This window comes from Cervus canadensis, chromosome 28 (assembly GCF_019320065.1).
Source record: "Cervus canadensis isolate Bull #8, Minnesota chromosome 28, ASM1932006v1, whole genome shotgun sequence".
NCBI lineage: Eukaryota > Metazoa > Chordata > Mammalia > Artiodactyla > Cervidae > Cervus > Cervus canadensis.
Window position 1 is genome coordinate 6,406,901 of NC_057413.1, and position 21,811 is coordinate 6,428,711.

Consider the following 21,811-nt stretch of genomic DNA (forward strand, 5'->3'; position numbering starts at 1 on the left):
ATGGCCTTGAGGGCCTCGGTGAGATAGTTCTGCAGGGCCGTGACCGCGGCGCACACCGCCGGGCTGCCGAAGCCGTGGGAGATGAGGTTGAAGTGGGTCAAACAGCTCTGGATGCCCGGCTCCAGGATGGGGTTGGGCCGCGAGTTCCCCAGGGGCGATCGGTCCTGGGCCAGCAGGTCGGTGAACTCCTTGCAGATCTGTCTGCAGCACAAACAGGGCAGAGAGACCGGGGGTGAGGCTCCGTGGGAGCAGCACCCGGAGCGAAGACAAGACCTCCCTGCCTGCCGCCAGCGCCTCTGCAGGACAGCTGACCTGACTCGGGGGTGCCGGGCACAGCTGGGGAGCCCCCGCCCCCTCCCAGGAGCCATCCACACATCCCCTGCTCCTTCAACACTTCCACTAACGCCCCCTCTCTCCTTCCACCTGTGTGTCTCTCACCTCTCAGCTGTGCCCTCTGCATGTGGACTCTTAGTGCCCGCACCAGGGATCGAACCTGGTGCCCCCGGCAGTGGAAGCACAGTCTTAACCACTGGACTGCCAGGGAAGTCCTGAACCAAATTTTTCTAACCCCCGTTTCTCACTCACACCAGGCATGCCTGACATAGGAAAACACTTCACCCACCGAGAGAAAAAGGAAGGTGGTAGGAAGGGCAGGGAGTCAGAAACACAAGCATCTCTTCCCCACAGCCAATAGCCCGCACCCATCAGCTATCCGGCTCAAAATACTACAGAGACCCTCTTCCCTGACCTTCCAGCGAGCGCAACCTCAGCAGTCTGAGGTCTGGGGGCATGAACTCTCCACTCATTCACCTTCAGATCAGGGTGGGTGTGGACAAGGAAGGCAAAACCTTTTCTTGGGATTGTTTTACTCTTAAAAAATAAAAGGCACTTCAATACCCAAGTGTGGGGATAATTCAGTGGTTTGGAGAAGCAGAAACAGACATTTCAATCTCCCTTGCCACCTCCTTTCCCATGCATTTCCCCCCCCCCCCCCCCCAACCAACCCCCCGCCCCGGCAAAAAAAAAAAAGTCTAGGGAAAACTGTGAGTGTGGGTGTGCTTAGGAAGCTAAGAGAAGAGGGAAAAGTTGAAATGCAGGCGATGAGGCCTACAGGGGTAGCTCACTCTCTGAATCTGGGAAGCCAGGACTGGCTGGGGCCTTCCCAAGGTAGCAGCAGCCTTTGGGTGGGGGCTCTGGGTAGGGGGCTTCGCAGGGGGGAGGCAGAATGTAGAGTAGTGGCAGGCTGCCTCCCCCAAGGCCAGCTGACGTCTCCCCAGGCCAGAAAGTGCCCCACCAGAGGCCTCAGCCTCTGCCCTCTGGATCCGAGCCCTCCTGGGACATTGACTTTGATAATTATGGGCTTCCAAACAAGCCTTTTAATTTCCAGAAAACATATCAAAACAGTCATTTTCTTTTCACACACCACCTGGAGAAGCCTATTCAGCCCAGGCACCGATGGGAATATAACTTGGGCCATTTTGAAACCGATTTGACATCTCGCCTGTAGGCTAGAACTTGTGGGGTGTGTGTGTGTGTAGCACTTTTGAGGAGGTCGAGAAAGCAAGGCAAGAAATGGGAGAAGGGATTAGGGTGGAAACTAGGCCAGCTTCTGACCTGAACATTTGGCAAGCCACTAGCTTAATCCTTGCCCTTGCAGAACCTATTGATAAGAGACAAAAACTGACCCAGGCAAGTCTGTCCACTCCTTTAAGACCTTGGTTCTGGTTTTACAGAAATAACATAGTCACAAAGCCACACTCAGCTTTCCATCACATCCCCACTATACCCCATTCCCATACATGCTATTTTTTTTTTTTTTTAATGAGAAGGTAGGGCAGAAGGGAGGTGAAAGAGGGAAACACACACTCATAATCTTCCTTGTATTTCCTCTTTAAGCTCCATCATGGTTTATAAGATTGTGTTGTAATTTCAGCATTTACAACAACAAAACTGATTAACACAAAAGGTAAAGAGGCCAAAAGTGAGAGCAAAGATGATTTTGATGTTTCTCTTTGACAGTGAGACACAGAGACCCCGAAGAGGTAAATGTCTTACTTTGTAGCCAGGAGCATGTTTTTTCTTGTCACTTGCTCATTGGGATCGGAATGTTGTCGGTTGAGAAATTCAGCTACTGCTTTGGCAGGAAATTCGGTTTCACACACATACCCAAAGTCCCTGGCTAGGTGGACAGCTTCTCCTGGCAAGAGGAGGAAGGAGAGGGCAAGAGAATGAAAAAAACTGGGATCGAGACTTCCAGCTCCCTTATTTTCTTAACCCAGCTGTTGCAGGAAACACAAACGAGTTGTTTCCCCACTTCAGGCATTTTCTTTCCTTCTCTGTAGGATCGAGCAGATTCATTTCTGCTCAAAAATGGCCACTTACCCTAGAAGGCCAAGATGATTTGAAAATGTAGACTCCATCACCTCCCCACCCAGCCTCATCCCCCACCCTGATGACATTCTCCCACCTTCTCTTTTAAAACCTTTCTTGTGTTCTAGCCTCACACCTATCAACGCGTTCATAAAATGATATTCATAATTACTCCTTGAGCTTTTCTGCAAGGGAACGACTATGGGTTTACATTTTAACTTTATCGCATATAATTATCTGTTCATCCAAACCGATTAACCAAGAGGATTTGAGGGTCACTCCACTGAGTCTGTCTGTGTTGTTGATTTTCGAATCTTTGGTTTTAATTTCCTGAACCAGTTGGTTTTTACTGCAGGGCTTCCTGCCATTAGCTCCAGCTCCGGAAGAACGCATGCGCCAATTAGAGCATCAAAGCCCTCTCCGCGGAGCTTGTTTCCATAAAATGGAGCGGATCACAAACAATAACAGTTTTCCAGAAACTGCCTCCCTGCGATGGGACTCAACCCCCAGACCCATGCACACTCTCACACTACACCCAAAGTCACTACTAACTATTTTCTTTGCATATAATGCTTTGGGGGTCTGAATGGTGGGTTCCCAGGGCGCCGATATTATTTTTAATACAGTGCTACTATAGGTAAGTTTCTGGAACTGAACAATTGCTTATTCCTTAACAAGTTATCATTTTTGACACCATTAACAAATGGTTCACAGGATTTCTCCTCAAATTTGTGTTTTTAAATATTTTAAAAATTATTTACAATGCAAGAACCTGAATTCAGTTATACAATATCTCTTCAAATACAAGATATAAGTAAGATAAAGTACCATCTTTAAATATAAATAGTGGTTTTGAAATCTGCCCCATAACTTAAGTTCCTTTTTTGCCTATTGGCATGAGACATTTCCAACAGGACACAAAGGAAAATGCAAGAGAACTATACATTCATTCCAACACACCCAAACTTTACCCAATTTAGTATCAGACAAACTTAACAAGGATCTGGAGGAAGTAAGAATGTGACTACGGTAACTAGACTGTGCTGTATGTTGAAAGGGAGTGAAGACAGGGTGAGCTTTTGTTTTGAGGGGTTAGAAGCTTGTGTGTGTGTGTGTGTGTGTGTGTGTGCGCGCGCGCGTGCATGTGTGTGTGTGCGCGCGCGCTTAAAAAACTGGCATGAGAAACTTTTTGCAATGCTTATTTCTTTTTTCTTTTCCTATCCAAATAACTCAAAGTCTAAAACTGTTCATTTTTCTTCCTCTCCAGTAGAGAAGCACAATTAAATGAGAGATAAGGGAGCATATGTTTGGAAAACAAAAACCTGAAAGGGCATATAACCCTGAGCTTTCAGGATGGTCTTAAATCAGGATGCAGGTCAAAGATTCCCAAATTAATTCAGGAAGTAATGGTCACGCATTTCTCAAACGCAGATGTCAGAGTAGCTTAAGTGATTTACTGCTGAGCTCCATAAAGGAGACAGGAACTTGAAGAGTATGCAGTTCTTAAATTTTCACATTGTTTAGGTCAAACCTGGGCAGGAGGGGGGTGTAATTTTGTAGCAGAGGGGAAGAGGAAAGGAGGACAGGACTAAATGCAAGTAGCTTTTTCACATGCAAGAATTCCATTCACTTGCAGCTACATTCTCTGGAAAAAAATGAAATTGCACAATTGACACAAAATATAACCAAACATCTGGCCACTGAATAGCATCCACTTTCCCAGGAGAAACTTCCCTTCTTGTTAGCAAGGGAACTCGCTTACCCTCTACTAGTGATGTGAGCAGGGTGACATTGGCAGCTTTACGCCTCCCTGCTGGCAGATTTAATCCTATTTTGTCCAGTTTTTCTCTTAAAGATCTTCCTCCATTTTTAGACTTCGCCCTGTTTCACAAATATATGTGAGAAATGGATTTAGAAAACATTCAGTTGCTCTGCATCCCACTGTACTCATTTTGACAACTTCCTAAAATGTGCTTTTAAAAATTAAGAATCCTGGCCCCAAGATATATAAGGAAAGGAAACCTGGGAAGGAAAGATCATAGGAGATGCATGCTTGCTAGACTGTAAAGCACCCCCTGTGTTCACTTATTACTGAAACTATGGTGGCAGGTTGGAAGGTTTTGATTTCCCAACTCTCTGAAGAAGAACCACAAACAAATAAACACAGTTCTCATCTCTAGGGTGTGAAGTATTTTTGAGTTCAACTGATTACTGTATATTTTCCCTGTTGTTACAATCACACAAATCCCAATGGGGTCTTTAAATTGTCTTTGCAAGATCTGCTGTGAGCCTGTTCAGAGTAACCAAAGTTATCATCACTCTCAGCTTTCTTGCTCTGGCTTCAGCCCCAGTGGGAAATTCATTTCACCAACTGTTTACATGCCATGTCACCAGCCTAACTGGAAATGTCAAAAGTTGATATCAGCCTTTACAAATGTCACTGAATTCAGAGACAGTGGAGGTGGTTCTAAATAGATGTCTAAATAGACTCCCATAATCAGAAAGTGGTTAAGATAAGTTGTTTAAATAAAACAGCAAATTAATTAATTTCAGATTTTATTCCCTACTCAAGTGCTCTTTAATTGTGTGGATTAGATTATACTCCCCTAGGTAAACAGTCTCCAATACTGGGGATGGGGGAAGGGGTAGGAAAAGGCAGCGACGGATTTAGATGTGTCAGTGAAAGATTACAGAGGAACAGCAAATGACTGTGAAGGAGCAAAAAAAAAAAAAAAACAGTAGAACAGCTGATGCTAAAATCTGCCCAAAAAATGGTTCTGTAAGCCTTTGTATAGGATATACCCATCACAGCAGAACTCTGGGTGTATAAATAGCTATATGAATACAAGTCAAAGAATGAAGTTTTGGGCTCACTTTCTTATTAAAAACTAGAAAAAAGTAGAAAATATCTGGGACCGTTCAACGTAAGACCCACCACACACAACCCTGGGTGGGACCCCAGAAGTAAAAAGCCCACAGGAGGGAACAAACTGCCCTCAGGGAAGGTGCTTCACCTCGCTGACCCTCATAAAATCTTATCAAGGAAACGAATCATTCCAACCTCGCGCGCGTGAGATGAGAATTCCTGACCACGTAGGCAACATGCAATCTTAGGTAGCGACCGCACAAAACGCACGTAACTATGCCTTGCACGTAACCGTGTCTTGCACGCTGACTGGCACGTGCGGACGCTGAACATCCGAATTACTAGCGCAAGCCCCTCTGGCCCGTGGGGCCTGGGGTGACAGGAACGCGGGGGCGTGGCGCGCTGACTCTAAAACCATCGTCTTCTGCTTAAAACCCTATTCAAAGGCCTCAAGCCCTCTGCAATCAGAGACCCTGCATGGAGGCAAGGCAAAGTGAGCCGCCCGATATGAAGTTTTCCTAGGCCTGCAACGCGGGCGCGAGGAGGGAAGAGGCGGGTGCACGGCGCCCCGCGGCTGCCGCTGCCGGGACTGAGTCCGCTACAGAATGAGCTGCGCGTGCGCGCGGGGAGGGGCAGGGGGGCGGCCGAGCGCCCGGTGAGCGCGCCGCGCCGGCCGCGCGACCCCGAAACGACTGAGCGCGCGCGCGCGCGCGCGGGAAGGGGCAGAGTGCGCAGGCGCGCATCGCCTCGCCCCGCCCACCCCATCCCCAGCTCCCACCCACTCGGTTCTACGCTCTTTCTCCCCGCCCCTTTCTTTTCCCTCGGAGGGCGGGCCCTGGCGCGAGGCCCGTGGCGTCACCGCCCCAGCGCAGGCGCAGTGCTTCCACCCGCCCCTCTCTCTCCACGGCCGCGGGGCGGGGCGGCGCGGGGCGGGGCCGCGCCGGGCCTCACCTCCTCAGCACTCCGCCCAGCAGCGAAGCGTTGAGACACTCAGGCGGTGAGAGGCGCCGCTGTACTTCCGCCACCGTGACCTTGTACTTCGAGGTGGAGCTGAGGAGCGAGAGGCGACCCGGAACTGAACAGAAGACTTCGTTGGGGTTCACGACGCCGCCGAAGAGGTTGTCCTTGTTGATGGGGATGGCGGAGACGGCGTTGCTGTTGGACTTGGACAGGGACACGGGGCCTGCGGAGACACATGGGGAGGCCGCGTGTGGGCGCCGGGGAGCCCTACGGGGCCCCCGGCCCCCCTCGCCCCAGGCCTGCGCCGCCACCAGCACCCCCCCCCCCGCTTCTCCTCCAGCCCCGAAAATCCCACGGCTCCTTCCCCACCTGCCCTAGGCCTCCGACTCCATCCCTGTCGGGAGTGGAAGCCTAAGCCCCTCGGCGCGTCCCCCCAGCGACCTGCCCCGCCAGCCCGCCCTGTCCTTCCGCCGGGACCCCCTCGCCCTGTAACCGCTGGGGTGCTGTCTAGAGGTGCTGGTGAGGCGGTGACCCTCTCGGCGCTCTCAGCATCGAAGGACGCTGGGCCCCAGAGCCGAGAAAAAGCCCCGTGTGGCCTCGGGGTTGGGGGGGGGGGGCGTGGCGAGGGCTTCTTCAGTGTTGGGGAGAAACTGCTCAAAGACCCATAATTAAAATCAGCCAAGAGTCTCCACGGCTAAAGCAGCCTGTAAAAATGAGCATCGCAGTCATGGCACCCAAGCCGAGAGAAGTGGTGGATTCAAGTTGTCACACAGAGCACACGCCCCAGCCTTTTGATAAATAGTACCCCCCCCCCCCCACGTTTATCTGTGAAAAGGAGTTTTGGAAATCCATGCCAAGCCCAGTTTTGAATTGAGGGAAAAAAACAAGGATTAAACAGGCCTTCCATGGAATACTAGTAATGTGTTCTTTCGAGGAGCAAAGAGTTAACAGTCCCTATGCTTAAGCGCCTTCTTTAGGGGAGGGGGAAGGATATATTCTTATTAGTTAAAATCACAAGCTCTTCATTGTTGGATTCCCCCATACTTGGGGGGGGAGGGAATTCAAGGCCAGCAGGAAGTGGACCAACACATTACATTTCTAACACCAATATAATTCAAGTGCATTCACAACCATTTAAATACAATATGCATTTGTATTAAAATTCCACATGGAGACATACTACATAATACATGCTTATCTCAGTACTCTCTCTTTAATGGGGATATTTTAGACGTATGGGGGGGGCTCTAGGTTTTGGATAGATCACTTGTGACATTAATAGCTCTGGGGAGGCTAATAGAGACAATAGGAGTTAAACGAACTCTTGAGAGATTACTAATAAAAGAGCCAATTATCATGTCGACTTGGAAAGAGCATCTCTTAAGATTTATCCCTTGCACATCTAATTTGACGTGACAAAGACTTCACAGATGCAAAAATGAAACTTTAAACTCGCTAACAATATACTGATTGGGGTTAGAAATGAGAACAGTTTTATATAGCATCATCCTCTGGTGGTGCCTAGAATCCTGAAATGTAACGTTGCCACTATAACCAAGAAAAAAAAAAGCTGCTGTGAATAGCATTTAATCCAGTAAACTTTATTTTACTCACTAAATGCAACATAAATTACAAATTCATCCAAATCACTTGACACTTTTAAAAAACAATTTCTGCTCAGAACAATTATGCTAATAAACTTGACATCTTCAAGAGGCTCATTTTAACCAAAAGCCAAATTTTTGCTAACCTAATTCACAAAGCTTAAAAAACTCTTCAACACCTAATGAGAAATTCAGTATAAGAACTTGAAAGTTTTTTTTTCCCCCTCTGCTAAGGAGTGCTGTCTTTATCATCTGCCCCCATATTAATACTGAATTACTTGCACTGTTTTTAGCATTATACACTTCCTAACACTCATGGCCACTCAGGTAGTGGATTAACTAAACTGTTAAAACTGTTTCAAAATTGAAATGCCACTTCCAAATCTGCTCAACTAGTACACATTTCATGTGTTTGTCCAGATATCATTTAACTAAGTTAAGTGGTCAAGTCATGAATCAGAACAAAGCTAGCCTGTTGCCATTACTAAATCATTTAAGCATTGCTGTTCTATGCCTATCTATTCGCTAATTCTGAGCCTTTAGGAAATCCTACTTGAAAAAAATAAATACACCTCTGCAAGTTCTTTTAAATAGCACTATGCCTGTAAGGACATGCTTGGAATGCAGAAGGAAATGGCTTACCTTTCTTAATTACAGTTTGATCTGGGATGTTAATACCCGGGTCTTCTACATGCTGCAACAAAAGGATACACATGGATGTAAGTGTATAATCAAAACAAAAGGAAATGAATATTTCGCGCAAGATAGGGGGAGGGGAAGGTGTAGAATCGAAATCCCCCCCTCCCATCTGGTGACATTTATATATAAACATCTCATCTTGGCTTATTGGAATTTGGGGCTTTGCAGCTCAAGAGGTTTCACTGTACACCCACGGCCAATTTCTCGACCCCCAGCAAATAATCCACATTTGAAGGAGGTGGGAGTGGGGAACAAAACTTTCTTTGGAAATTAAATCGAGTTTGGGAACACCTAATCTTTCTCACAGCCTGCTCAACCTTTCAAAATACACCTAGCTTTAGTTTGGCGCCTCAGCGGCTTCGGACTTCAGTGATTCCACTGTTCAGGCAGCAAAAGCCAGAGAAACACAATAGAATGACAGAGGCGGGAGTGGCCTGGGTGTACTGGAAACGTTTTAGGTGATATGATAAAGAGCAAACATGTATATGCACCTTCACTTACAGAGAAACAAACAAAAATTTAAGGACTACTGTCTAAATAATTAAAATATGAAATATCAAATTGGATATGAAAACTATAAAAAGGGGGGGGGGAGCCTTTGAGATTTCCCTGCTGTGTCCAGCAGCACATTTGTTAGTGTGGGCTTCTTTTTTCCTTTTTTTTTTTTACAGATGGATGTGTATACGTGTGTGCTACAGTCAAAACGTGATTAGAAAGTAAAATGAAATCATGTTTTCTAATGCAGAAACTGACAGGCAATATAATGTCTGGCTGTGTTTACAAATTAGCACCAGGGCTGCTGAGATAGAAGATTTCGCAATCGTTACCAAACGCAGGCATTACCATTTAAAAAAACTATTACTTCCTTCTCTAGTCTTTGTCCAACAATAATACTGATTCGAACATTTTCCATTCTGTCTTGGATTTATGCTCCTGTTAATTGTGCCTGATCGCAATGATTCCGGGTGGATGGTACTAAGTTGCTTTATTACAGGTTTTATTATACTCAATGCTCTCATTTGTAACTTGCCTAAAGTGCTTCTGGATTTAAGTATAATTAAATTGAGAAATGTTCAGAAATGACTACTGCTGCAGTTCTTGTGTTTTAACTATATGGGGAAATATGATCCCTTTATGCATGCACCCTAAACCCATAAAGTAAATGTAGTGTGGCATAATACTTTTATTTGTGTTATTTCTAGACCTTGTCCATACAGGGAAGACTGTTAAGTTTAAAACCCCACTGAGATATTAATGATTAAATAATTTTCACCATCGATTTGATTTTCTTAAATATTTGGCGGTCGTTCTCATTAAAGGTTAACTGTTGCAGCAATGGGAAAATTGAAAACAACCCTTTTCCTGACCCAAATTCCTTTGAAAGAATTTTTTCTTAAAAGGTTGGGGGAGGGAAGGGGAAGAGCAGCAACTGGGTTTCCTTGTTTTTATTTGATCTTTTGGTTAATTTCTCCTATAGGCCAATTTCACCACAAAGAGTGACTATACAGGTGTTAAGAATTCACACCAGCCACTTAGGAATTTTTTGCAAAATAGAGCAATTCTAATTCACAGTAAGTTTAAAAAGCTTGCAACGTTATTTTGCAATTCAAATATTTCCAAGGAGCAGACTAGCATCAGGACTCAGAGACTCTTCGGGAAGGGGAACTCAAGGGGTCACAACTTCCAAGTTTGTTTTTTAATGGCCTTTCTCCCAACTATTCCTCCTCTCATTTTACTTTCCAAGAAATGCACTGTGTAATATGTTTCTAAAAACATGTATGAAAACACACACATATGCACGCACACAAGGCTTACTAAACCCCACGCTGGATCAAATGCCTACTTTCCTGCTTTCCATGCTAGGCTGCTAAACATAACCAACAAATTTCAGTGATTAACTAGGCCAAATGAGAGATGTAATAAATTTTCTATTTCGCTATGTAACTTAAATAATGTTTTAAATTCACCAAGCAAGCAGGTAAGTTCATCTGACCATTTTCTTTGCAATCTAATGCAGTAATCATTAAACTGTCAACGGACATATTGCTGCAATATTTGATGCAGTAATTTGAAATAGCATTTTAGCAAAAATCACATCCAGATACATTTCCTCTCCAAAGAAAAGCAGCATTAACAGAGCCTTTACAGCTTTAATAAAATTATTGGCTTGTTCTAATTCCATTTCAGGAAGGTTGTGAGGAAGCCATAAATATGTAGAATTGAAACAGAGATGCTGGTTTAAATTTAATTTCAGAAAGTATTTTCAAATTATCAATAGCCTGGTTTGCATTGCCAAAGAGTAAATGTGCTAATACCATGCTTATTTAGAAATCATCGAAAACTGCATTTATTGATAACTGAATTACAACTCAAAGAATGCATTGCCCAATAGTCTCAAAACATTAAAGTAATATGGGGGTGTAGCCGGTCCTGATGGGCGTTGGGAACCCAGCTAATGATTTATGAGGCCAGCACTTAGCACCCCTAGGAAGAGAAAAAAGGCTGCATTTAATGTCCTCCTGTTCGGATTTGCCACTTAGTATTCTTTAATCAGGGCAGGGTATACAAGTAACTTTCAGAGACCCCCTAGCACTCATAAAATCCGGTCAAAATAATTTTCTTCGTGTGTCTTTTACACTTTCTTTTAAATCGCCAGGGCATTTAAATGAGCTCTTTTGATCCACTCTAACACGTCTTTCAGGACTGGGAGAAACCCCCACGTCAGACATAGCGGTGGAATCAGATCCTCTCATAATCGAAACAGTTTACTGTCGCCGAGAGGGGAAGGTAGCGTCCACGGTGACACTCGTCTGATTTATAAACGGTAACGCAGGCATTGTTTGAAGGAGCTCTGCGAACCATTGTTCTCCCGGCCGAACTCTCAACTACTTTTGAATCTTTGGCGTGCGGTTGTCTTAGGTGGATCCTCAAAGGGTCCACCCGATAAAAGAAAAGCAGATTTGGAGAAAGTAAACAGCAGGGAGGAGGAAAGCCCAGTCCCCGGGGCTGGACGTTCCAGGGGGGGACCCTTTCCTGGGCGTGGGTGAGCGGGGACCGCGTTTGCTCTCCCGCCGCCCGCGCGCGCGCGCGGCCTCTTACCGGCACGTCCTCGATGGCGTGAGGTAAGGAGTGGATCGGGAGGTCTCCGAGTCCGGAGCCAAGCCCGTGGGGGCCGTGCAGGAGGTCCTCGTGCCGCCGGTAGTCCCTTCGAGGATCCAGGCCCGACAGCTGGTGGGGCAGCCCCCGGTGCGTGTGCAGAAGCCCAGACTCCTGGCTCTGCCTCTGACCCGGCCAGCCCGGGTGCTGCGGCTGCGGCTGGGCGTGCAGGGGGTTCAGGCTGTAGGGGTCGTTGACGTGGGAGTAAGGATCTTGCGACTGGGGGTAGATAGGCTGGTAGGGCGGGGGGAAGTAGGGGGGCTGGAAGTCGGCATTGGGGGTATGGGACAGCGGCGGGGCGCTCGTGTAGGGAGATTGACCTACAGTGCCCAGCTGGGGCAACCGTGCCGTCCCGTTGCTGGCGCCGTCGTGACGGTCCTGGAAGAGAGCGAGGCCAAGGGGAGAGAAGTCGGCATCAGGCGTCGGGCCACTCCGCCAGGCTGCTATGCGAAACCGCCCGGCCCCGTCCGCAGGCCGCTGCGAGGAACCAGCCCTCCGCGCGGCTTTGGCAGAAAATTCTCCAAAAGCGAAACGGGCCCTTCCTTCCCCAATCTCAGGAAATTTTCGCCGGTGCCAATCGAGGGGGCATAAGAGACTCTCCTTAGGCATTTCTTGCAAAAGAGGGTAAGAGGCAGAAAAGGGCCTCCCGGACAACAGCCCGCTCAGCAGCAAAGGGAAACCTCCCTTAAGCAAAATTAAAATTCCTAGTAAATATTAAACAGCCAGAAGCGGCCTTTTCTCTGTCCCTGGGTTTGAACCTGCCTGCCACGGCGTTATTGTTTACCCTGTTCCTTTTATTTGGAGGGGGGAAAAATCATGCCCATTCAAAGACTATTACCATTTCATGACTATTTAAATAGAAACATATTTTGTAGAGGGGCTGTAAGGAACGCCATCGTTTAAATTACCAGCTCAAAGAAGGTTTTTAACTGCGGGATGGGGGGCTGTCTTTTCCGCTTCCTCACTTAAGAGCCTTTTTCTGGACAGAGTCGATTTATGAAAGCGACGGGGAAGAAGGGGACGTCAAGTCAAGGTTTAAAATGCAAAGATTCAGCCTTATATTGGGTTTAAAAGAGAGGTGCGCCCCGGGGCGGAGGCCCCCGCCCCTTCCACCCCAGCCCCAAAGGGCAGAAGAAACGCCTGACTTCTGTTCCTCTATTGCAATTCGTTTGCAAAACAAGCGAACGGAGTTGATTCCAGGGAATGCGAACCCTCGGAGGTTCAGCCCCGGGCCCCGGGGGGAAGAAGGGGCACGCCGGGCAACGTTTTTCCTGCATCCGGATTAAGCATCAGATGTTGAGAACGTCTCGGGAACAAGTGAAGAGGCGAGGAAATACAGATGAACGCGGAGAGAAAACACGCTGGGGAAGTAGCGGCGAGGTAGGTGTGCGAGCCGGGAGAGGTCGCGCGGGGGTGAGGGGGGGGACCGCGTTCGACTGAAGGATGGAAGAGAGAGAGAGAAACGCGGGGGGGGGGGCGGGAAATGCAAACGAGGAAAGGCGGGCGCCCTGAAGGAAAACCGGGCGAGGATCCCGAGGTCTCGGGCCGCTCCGCAGCCCCAGGTTTCCAGACTAGCGATTCCTAAGGAGGCAGGGGTGGGGGTGGGGATGGGACTCACCATAGCTGAAAAACTGTGAACTAACATCTGCGAAGAGTCTGGGGTAACGAGTCAGGGTGGAAAACAACAAGCAAGCGGAGAGCCCGGCTGCCCCGCCGCCCGAGCGCGCCCCACACAAAAGGCGCCCCGCGCCACCCAGGACTCCGGTCACCGCGTCGCCGCTCCCCCGGGCGCCGGAGCCCCGCTCTGGTCCATCCGAACTTGAACCACCGATTCGAGCGGCGCCTTCAGCTGGTCGAACCCACGGTCTCTATCCTGCCGCGATCGGGTAGGATTCAAAGTTCCTTAAAAAATTGGAGGAAGAAAAAAAAAACCCGAAAAGGCAAAAAAGCAAAAAAAGTGTGTGTGTCTGTCTGTGTCTGTGTGTGTGCGCGCGTGTTCCTTAATCCGTGTCTCCCCCTCTTTTCTGAGCCGCGGCTTCGCTTGAGCTTCTAATAACCGCGCTGGGCAGCGTTCCTGGAGCCTCCTAATAGCAGATATTCATGACTATTAATATTACACGAATACTTAATAAGGGAAGAATGCCTGGAAATCGAGCGTGAAGCGGAGAGGCAACTCGCGCCGGAGCCGGCTCTCAATACAGTCCATTGACGGGAGCCTCAGTGTAGCAAATCGGAGGTGGGGAGAGGCAGCGCGAGAGACAAAAAGCGGGCGAGAGAGGGAGCGGGCGAGCGCGCGGGGGGCCGCGGCGCGGCGGCTGGCGAATCACAGGGAAGGGGCAACATTTTAAAAGGTTGCAGGGCAGGCCAAAGCGAAAGAGAAAGAGGGAGACGGGGAGACCGAGCGCGAGCGCGCGGAGAGGGGGAAGTGTGTGTCTTGCGTGCGTGTGTGAGAAAGAAAGTGTGGGCGCGAGAGAGGAGCCCGGAGTGGGGAGAGGGGAGGGAGAGCCCGGGAGGAGGGGGAGGAGGGAGGGGAGGAGGGGGAGGGGAGGGGAGGGGGCCGCGCCGGAGCGCGCGGAGGGGGAGCCCGCGGGGGAGGGGGAGGGGAGAGGAAGCGAGCGAGGACAATCAGACCCAAAAGGCTGGGGCAGACCTCGGCATGCCGCGGGGGCCGCGCGGCGCGGCCGGGCGCTCCCGGGGACCGCGGCCGGGCGTTCGAAGGGCTCTCGGTCCCCGAGCTGCGGCCGGCCGGGCCTCTCCGGCCGCGGGCTCCTCCGCTCCGCAGCCGGGCCTGGGGCGCGGGGTCCGGCCGCCCGCCGCCGCGCGGCTTCTCCATGGCCCGGCGCCCCGCCCGGGACCGGCTCTCGCCTGGGCCGCCGCTCTCTTGCTTCCCGCGGCCTCCGGGGACCGGCCGCTCTGCGCCGCTGGCCGCCCCGCCCTTGGCTCTCCGGGGCCGGGGCTCGCGAAGGAGGGGCGTGGGGGAGGGCACCGGGCCGCGGCCCGGGGCGCGCAGAGACGCGAGGCGGCCCAGCCCGGGCGCCGCTGGCACGGGCTCCCCGCTCCCGGCGCAAACCCGTCCGACTGGCTGGGCCACTCCCGCCCGACGCACCCCCGGATGACACGGCTCGCTCTCCCCCGACCGCCGCTGCCAGTCTGCCCGCCGGGGTGTCAGAACAAGCGGCACCTCGCCTCCTGCATGTCCCTGCAGAGCCCGGCATAATTAGACAGCCCCGAGCCGGCTCGGAAACCCGAAATCCCTGCTCCGGCGCTCGCCACCGCAAAGTTGTTGAAACAGCCTTCACTCTGTCTTCTCCTCCTCTCTCTCCTCTCGCTTCTCGTCGTCTTTTTTTTTTTTTTCCTCCTCTTTGCTCTCACACGCACATGCACACGACGCGCCCCCACAGGGTCCCCACTCTGGGGGTGCAAGTTCATCGCTTCCCACCTGGGTACCCCGGGCGCCTCGCACCGCTTCGGACCCTGCCCGCCGGGGCTTTCGGCCTTCGAGAAGGGGGATGCCCGAGCCCCGGGCCACGGCCCGGGGAGGCTTAGAAGCCCTCTGTCACCCCGACCGGTCCGCAAAGGGACCCCTGGCCCTGAAAACAAAGCAACTGGTCTGACATGGAATCAGTCTCTGCGCCCAGCGCCAGCCACGCCACGAGTGCCCAGCTAAGCACCCGACCCCTTGGCATGTCACTCCGTGCCCCATTCACAGGGGGAAGGCAGGGCGAAACAGGAGGGGCTGGGAAAGGAAAAAGAACTAAAATAGTCCATGGAAAGGAGAGGAGAAGGGGACGGGGGACACTTCGTTCACCCAAGCCCAGGTTCTCATTTCACGTGAAGACCCCCGCCGCGCCCCGCACAGACCTCTACGCTCCACATTCCCAGATCCAAATGCCAAAAAGAGAGAAGGGGGGGAGCCAAAGCCGGGACTGCCACCTACTATTTACGTAGGTAGTCTCTGGCGGCGGCCCCCTCCCCAGCTCCCCCTCCCATGATTCATCGGCTCTTTCTAGCGGGGGGCTAGAAGGAGGCTGGGGCAGCTGCCTCCAGGCCCGTGGTCCCGGGGCTTCCCCGGCTGCCCCATGAAGCCGAGCTCCCGGGACTGTGGGTTTTGAAACCGGCTCCAAGGCGGCGCGCTCTATCGGCCGGGCGGGCTCCCCGCACCGGAGGCTGTGGGCAGCCCCGCCAGGATTCCCACGGTCACGCAGCCGAAGGCGCGGCGGCCATCAGGCTCCCGCCTCCACCCCCAGGGATGCGCCGACCCAGTAGCACAGAGCGAGAAGCTGCCTAGAACCTCTCGAATAACGCAGGGTACTGGAGGAAGCCCCGCAGCCGTTCGCTGGAGGAGTGCTCCCAAACTGAACCGGCTCACGGGGAGGTGCGCCCCCGTTCAGAGCGCAGGCTGCGGGCCCCTTCTCCAAACGGGAGGGGGCCTTTTTAGAGCGGGCTGGGTGGAGGAGTGGTAGAAAGGAAGGAAAGAATGAAGAAATAAAAGAAAGAATGTTAAAGATCAAAGACAAAGAATTAAAGAGGGAAAGGGGTTTTCCCTTTCTCATTCTGGTGACCTGGGCCCTCAGAAGCTCGTTGGAGAGACATGCGGAGTTCGCAGACGCCTGCCCAGTTGCCAGCAACCACTTCAAAAACCCACGCTCGTCTACCCTTAGCCACACTCAAAACTGGTCCGGAGAAAATCGGGGCGGGGCGGGGCGGGGGGAGCGGGACAGGGGGCTGCGAAGGAGGAGAGTGAAAGAAGGGAACGTCCTCAGCCTTCCTCGCCGGCTTCTCCCCTGCGCTCTTAGGGCGAATCGGAGAGGCGGGCGCAGCGCTGGGCAAAGTTTGTCCCACCCGCCTCTCGCAGCTGGCGGCGAGGAGAGGAGGGAAGCGGAGCTCCGAGCCTGCAACCGCGGGAGAGACTGCGCCCGTGCCGCGCTTACCTCGCAGTCCTCGTACTTGATGTTGTCCGTCAGTTTCCAAAGCATTTTCATGGATCGGCGTGAATGGATTTGGCCCCTCTCCGCCTCGCACCCAAGTGGAGCTACTCTCTGGGTAAGCGCAAAGTGCCGGCTGCGGGCGGCGAGCAGGAGGAGGGGGAGGGCGAAGAGGAGGAGGGTGAGGAGGAGGAGGAGGAGGAGGGTGAGGAGGAGGAGGCGAGGAGGGAAGGAGCTCCCGTGTGCGCTCGGAGATCTCCCTCTAATGGTAGAAACTTTTCCCTTTTCCTGCTCTTTACCAACAGCCTAATCGCCTCATTAGCATATCAACAATAGTCCAATTGCTCGCCAGCACCACAATCTGCCGCCGGCCGCTCCGACCCAGGTATAAAGGCCTCTGCGAGCCGCGAACTCGCTCCTAAAGCGCACGCCCGCCCGGGAGCCCACGGAGTCTCCCCTGAGCCCCGCAGCGCGCCGCTGAGTCGGCGCCCCTGGCCCCGTGTCGTCTTCTCTCTCCTCTTCTCCTCGTCCCGGCCCTGCTCACGGTCCGAGCGGCCGCTCCCGGGACCCAGCTCTCCCAGCACCTCTCCCCCATCCCTGCCTCCACCAGCGGTTCCGTCCTTTCGGGCCCTGTCCAATTGCAGAAATTATCCCTTTTCTCAATTAAATATAACCATCAACTCAAAACCGGCGACATCACTCCAGGATTTTTTGCCCAGCCAGAGATCGCCTCCGCTGCCGGCAGCCGACACCTCCGGCCGCAGGGCCCCGGGAGTTTTATTGGCTTCGCGCTTCACCACCCCCCCATCCCCCCACCCCCAGGTTGGAGATTTTTGCCAAACGGCTTCAGTCGCTCGGCTGGGGTTTGCCATCCTTTAATTGCCGCGTGTAAAATAAAAAGTGTACCCTGAAGAGGTTGCTTGACAGCTCCAGGGGTTAAATGCTTTTCCTTTCATTTGTACGAAGCTAGGACCGACGGATAATTCAACGTGGTATTTGGGCTAAGGGCTTCCTAGGTGCGTTGTGGACAGGAATACGGAACTCCTACGGAGGCTCACACACGCTTCTGGAGTTAAGCCGAAATACCGACATGTGTGCACCGTGTCATGAATGCATCAAAATAAATCGCTGGGAACCAACCCTTTGCTGTGCTAATCTGCTCCAGTTTTCCCAAGATTCCCCTTTTTAATTAAAGCAGGGAGCGTTCCTTCATGATTTGGTGCTGTTACTAACGCGGGCGCGCTCGCGGCGCAGTGCCCGGCTGGCGCGGAACCCGGAGGCCGGGGAGCCACCCCCTAGTCCGGGTCCGCCAGTCTAGGCTCCCCGGCTCCACATAGGGGCCTGCGCGCCCCACCCGGGCTTCGGGTTTTTTGTTTTTTCTTTTTTCCTATTGTGAAACAAAAAAAAAATTTTTTTTTAAAGAAAGACCCAAAAAGACGTGATGTAATCCTTAGAATACAGAGTGATCAATTTCCCCGGGTGAGCGTCCTCGTTTGTCCTCCGTAAAAAACCTTCCTTCTCCCTCTGCAATCCTGCAAACCACTCCCCCCCGCCACCCCACCCCCAGCAACAGTAAGTTTCGCCTCTGAGTTGCTCTGGTAACGACCTCTGATTCCGTCTAGGCCTGCTTCTTGCAAAACTCCAGGCCTCCCAGTTTTCTGTGAGTCCTCGCAGGGGCGGGGGAGGGAGGGTAAGAGGCTGTGGCAAATAGGAGCGTTGCTTAACAGGTGGAAGGAAGGCTAGAGGAGGGGGACCCCCCTCCTCCCCAAGCTGCCCAAGGGCATGTCTCCCTCCAAAAGACCGCCGCCAATTCCCCAAGCCTGGCGGAGTAGGCCACAACCACCACTGTCCCCCCAACACCACCAACAACAAAACTTTAAAGTTAGGAAGGAGGCCAGAGCTAGAAGGGGCTTCAGAGCCGAGGGCGGGGTGGGGGGAGAGGAGGGCTCCCTCCCGAGGCCCCGGGCCCTCCCTTGCACCCCCTTTTCCCACCTGCACACCAGCACAGCCTCTTGGCTGAACCCAGCTAGAGACTCAGCGGTACTCCGCCCTCAAAAATGGTCAACTTCCAGCCTAGCGCCACGCGCCCTGCGGGCTGCCCCCAGGGCCTCCGCCCAGCAGCAGCGGCTGGACGTCGGGAGGGGGGCGGCCTGGAGCACCGGAGAGCGCTCCGTAGGCCACGCTCTGGGCTGGGAGCAGGGCAGTGTACACCCTCACGTCGCCAGCGCCCCCAGAGCGCTTGGGGAACTCTTTAAGTTTCGCTTTCTTTCTCCTTGTGGGCTAGGGAAGGCATATAAAGGCCTTCGTCTTATCCACCTTCCCCTTTCGCTGACCCGAGTCCCGCGGATCTCTGGCTCCGCACCCGCCGGGGCTGCTAAACTGTTGTTGTTGTCCCGCCGAGGGCGCCTTTGAGGTGCAGATTGCGGCCTCAGGGCTCTGCGGCGCCGAGAGCTGAAGAAAGGCCCCGGCGAGCGCCCCGTCGCCCCCGGAGCCAGCGAGGCCGCGCTAGCGTGAGCGTCATTTCCACCAAAAGCCTCTTCATTGCATGTCAATGCTCCGGCCTGCCCGGGACCCCAGGACTGCAGCGCCAGGCCTGGCGGCAGGGGTTGGGGGTGTCCAGGCCTGGCCTGGGGGCGTGTAAAGGGTGTTGGGAGAAGAGTGAATTATCTGTGTGAGGGACAGAGACGCCTGAGAGAGACAGAGACACCCAGGGAGACGGGATGCTGCCATTTTCGCCGGTGGTGGTGGTCACCACCAAGTGGGCCCCAGGAGTCCAGCAGGCCCAACCTGGAGGACCCAGCCCCTACAGACCCCAAATCCGCCTGCCCCACCCGAGATCCCAGCTTCCCACTGCTTGTTAAACTGAGCCCACCGGGAGGCAGGCCCAGGGTTCATTTCTGTCTCCTTCAGCCCCACTCAGAGGGGCTCACCGGAGGCCCAGTCCCTGGCCAAGCCTGCACTCCTGGTCTTTTCTCTCCCCGAGGATTTCTGCAGCAAAGTTCACCTGGCTTGAGGAGAAAACCAAAAGACCTCGGCTTTCAAGGAGCCCCCCAGTCTTCACCCTCCAGAGGAGAATGAAGAAGGTCCCTAAGAACCACAGGGCAAGAGAGGGAGATGGTGGGTGCCCGAGATCTGAGTTCGGAGTGGAATTTGCACCCTTAAACCACAAAGTCTAACTCTGGAAATGAAGTTGCACTTGCTTAGGTTTAACTGGGAAGGAGAGGCTTCAAAGCCCTCCCAGCCGATAAAAAGTAACTACAAGGAAAGAAAGAAAGACATCGTGTTGACTTCCTTTTCCCCACTCCAGAGAGCGAAGTGAAGATGGGACTTCTCTGAACTTTGCTTCTAATGGCCAGAACCTGAAACAAGCAAAAGACCTCGCCCCGGAAGGAGCAGGGCCTCGGCTTTTCTTTAAGAAGTTTGGGGCCTTCCATTTCATTGGACCCGCAGGCTTTTCGGCACTCAGAATCTCGCCCCAAGAGGCCTTCCCTTGGCTAGGGCGAAAAGAGGGCCCCGCGGTTCCATTATGAAATCGGCTACAGGGGAGAGGCTACCCTTCCCACCAGCCTGGCCACAGCCTCTCTGGTTTCGTAGGGAAACGTCTGGAAGGTAGGAGGAGGACGCTGAATCTAAGGCTCCCTTGGCCGAGGTCGGGCCCCGGGCTCAAGGAGCGAAGTACCTGGAGTCTACTTGGCCTCGCGGTGCCTGCGGCCTAGTCGGGCCAACGTTGGGAGGCGTTGGTTTAGACCAAATCTAGGCCTTCTGCCGCATCCCTCGCCACTTACCGCCCCCCGCCAGTCACCCCCACCCGGAGCCCAAGCGGTGAAAAAAAAAACTAGCTTCGGGAACAAGCCGGAGTGAGAAGCGTAACTTGGCGCAAACTCTTTAAGGCATTCCCCGAAAGAACATGCTCGCCGGCGCGACCCGTCCAGCCGGCCCCCTCTCTAGTCTTCCCGCCCTGTTGGTTCCCCCAAATGTGGAGCCTGGAAGAGAGACAGGTGCACGGGAGCCCCGGCTCACGCGCAGCCCTGGGGTCCAGAGCGAGACCGGAGGCGTAGCGAGCACAGAACCTTCCTCCCGGCGCAGCGCACCCCCGTCCGGCGCCCTGCCCCCGCCCGAATGAGTCATCCAGCCCAGTTTCTACTTGGGGGGGTGGTGGCGAGGCGGGGGTGGGGGGAGGCGGCGGCTGTAGCGCAAACCACAAGTGACCCCCGGGGCCACCTGTGGAGCGTGCGCCGGACTTTCCCCTGCGCCCGGCCGGCCGGTGGCGCGCGTGGCCCCCAGCGCCGCGGCCGCCGCCTGCGCCCGTTTTCTCCTGCCCGCGTTCTCTCCGGGGAACACTCCTGGGCGCTGCCCGGCGCGCCTCCCCGCGACTCCGCCGCCCTGGGCCAAGGCTCCTTCTCTCCGCCTCCCCCCGCCCGGCCCCCTCCCCCGCTCCACCCCCGCCCACCTCAGCCCCAGCCAAGGCAAACCCCCGTACCTGCCAGTCCCCCATTTTGGCAAGTATGGACATCGCGGCTCGGCGCTCCTGGCGACGGGTCCCCGCCGGGCATGGGCTGTAGGGCTCGGCCGGGCCCGCTCCCTGGAATCGCTTAGGCAAATCCTCCTTTTTTTACCTGCTCACCAACATCTCACCTGGTCATAAAGAGCTGGGTTGCTACCTGCCGACGCATGCGCGCTAGCCCAGGAATTCACTCCGCCAGCCCTTTAGTCCCAGCTCCTCGCAGAGCTGACCTGGGAAGTGATGGATTTATAGCCGCGGCAATCTCGCCATCGGCTCCAGCTTTTCCCAACAGCCCCAACCCGCTTTCCCGGTCAGTCCCTGGCCGGAGAACCGAGGCAAACTGCCTGCTGGAGCGTGCTGGGAGCGACGCGAGAGTGACCCGGTGTGTTTTCCCACTCAAGCAATGGGGGCATCTGCACGCTCGCCCCCGGGCTCTCTTCCCCTTGGGAACTTTGGGGAGGCGGGGGGCGCTGGGAGACTCTCCACCCCGGCGTGGGGGCGGGGAGGGCAAGACCCGGTGCCTGGGCCAGCCGCTGAGGTGCGGCGCGGTGCGGCCTGATCCCGGTTCCGGCCTCCCCACCGGCCCGCGAGGTTCAACCTGGCGGATGCGGGTCCGCAACCCCCAGGGCGGCTTCAGTGTCGGATCTCAGATCAAAGTGTTTCTCAGTAGGTGAAGACGTTCACGGTTCTGTTTCATTTCTGGCTTTCAGGTTTAATCTCCTCCCAC

The 21,811-nt window shown here is 53.4% G+C and overlaps 1 protein-coding gene and 1 long non-coding RNA gene across 7 annotated transcripts in view; one reads left to right on the plus strand and one right to left on the minus strand.

Moving 5' to 3' along the window:
* The window catches only part of TFAP2A (transcription factor AP-2 alpha), a 22,737-nt gene extending 1,468 nt beyond the window's left edge, over positions 1-21,269 (minus strand). The window contains exons 1-8 of one of the 6 annotated variants that reach the window (XM_043450640.1): positions 21,061-21,269; positions 11,976-12,033; positions 11,599-11,836; positions 8,443-8,494; positions 6,188-6,419; positions 4,133-4,251; positions 2,056-2,197; positions 1-201 (exon numbers count right to left, since the gene is read on the minus strand). The exon at positions 1-201 is cut by the window's left edge and continues 1,468 nt beyond it. In XM_043450640.1, coding sequence (XP_043306575.1) covers positions 1-201; positions 2,056-2,197; positions 4,133-4,251; positions 6,188-6,419; positions 8,443-8,494; positions 11,599-11,836; positions 11,976-12,033; positions 21,061-21,133 — 1,115 coding nt within the window. In that variant the 5' untranslated portion in view covers positions 21,134-21,269. Of the gene's footprint in view, positions 202-2,055; positions 2,198-4,132; positions 4,252-6,187; positions 6,420-8,442; positions 8,495-11,598; positions 12,034-13,273; positions 14,140-14,286; positions 15,551-16,586; positions 16,795-21,060 lie in introns of those variants that run through there. The other 5 variants (XM_043450635.1, XM_043450636.1, XM_043450638.1 and 2 more) reach the window with 5 other exon arrangements.
* LOC122429930 lies at positions 16,218-17,792 on the plus strand. Its single transcript, XR_006266188.1, has 2 exons — positions 16,218-16,698; positions 16,886-17,792. It is a non-coding gene; the product is annotated as an uncharacterized LOC122429930 (long non-coding RNA).
* Positions 21,270-21,811: the final 542 nt, after the last annotated feature.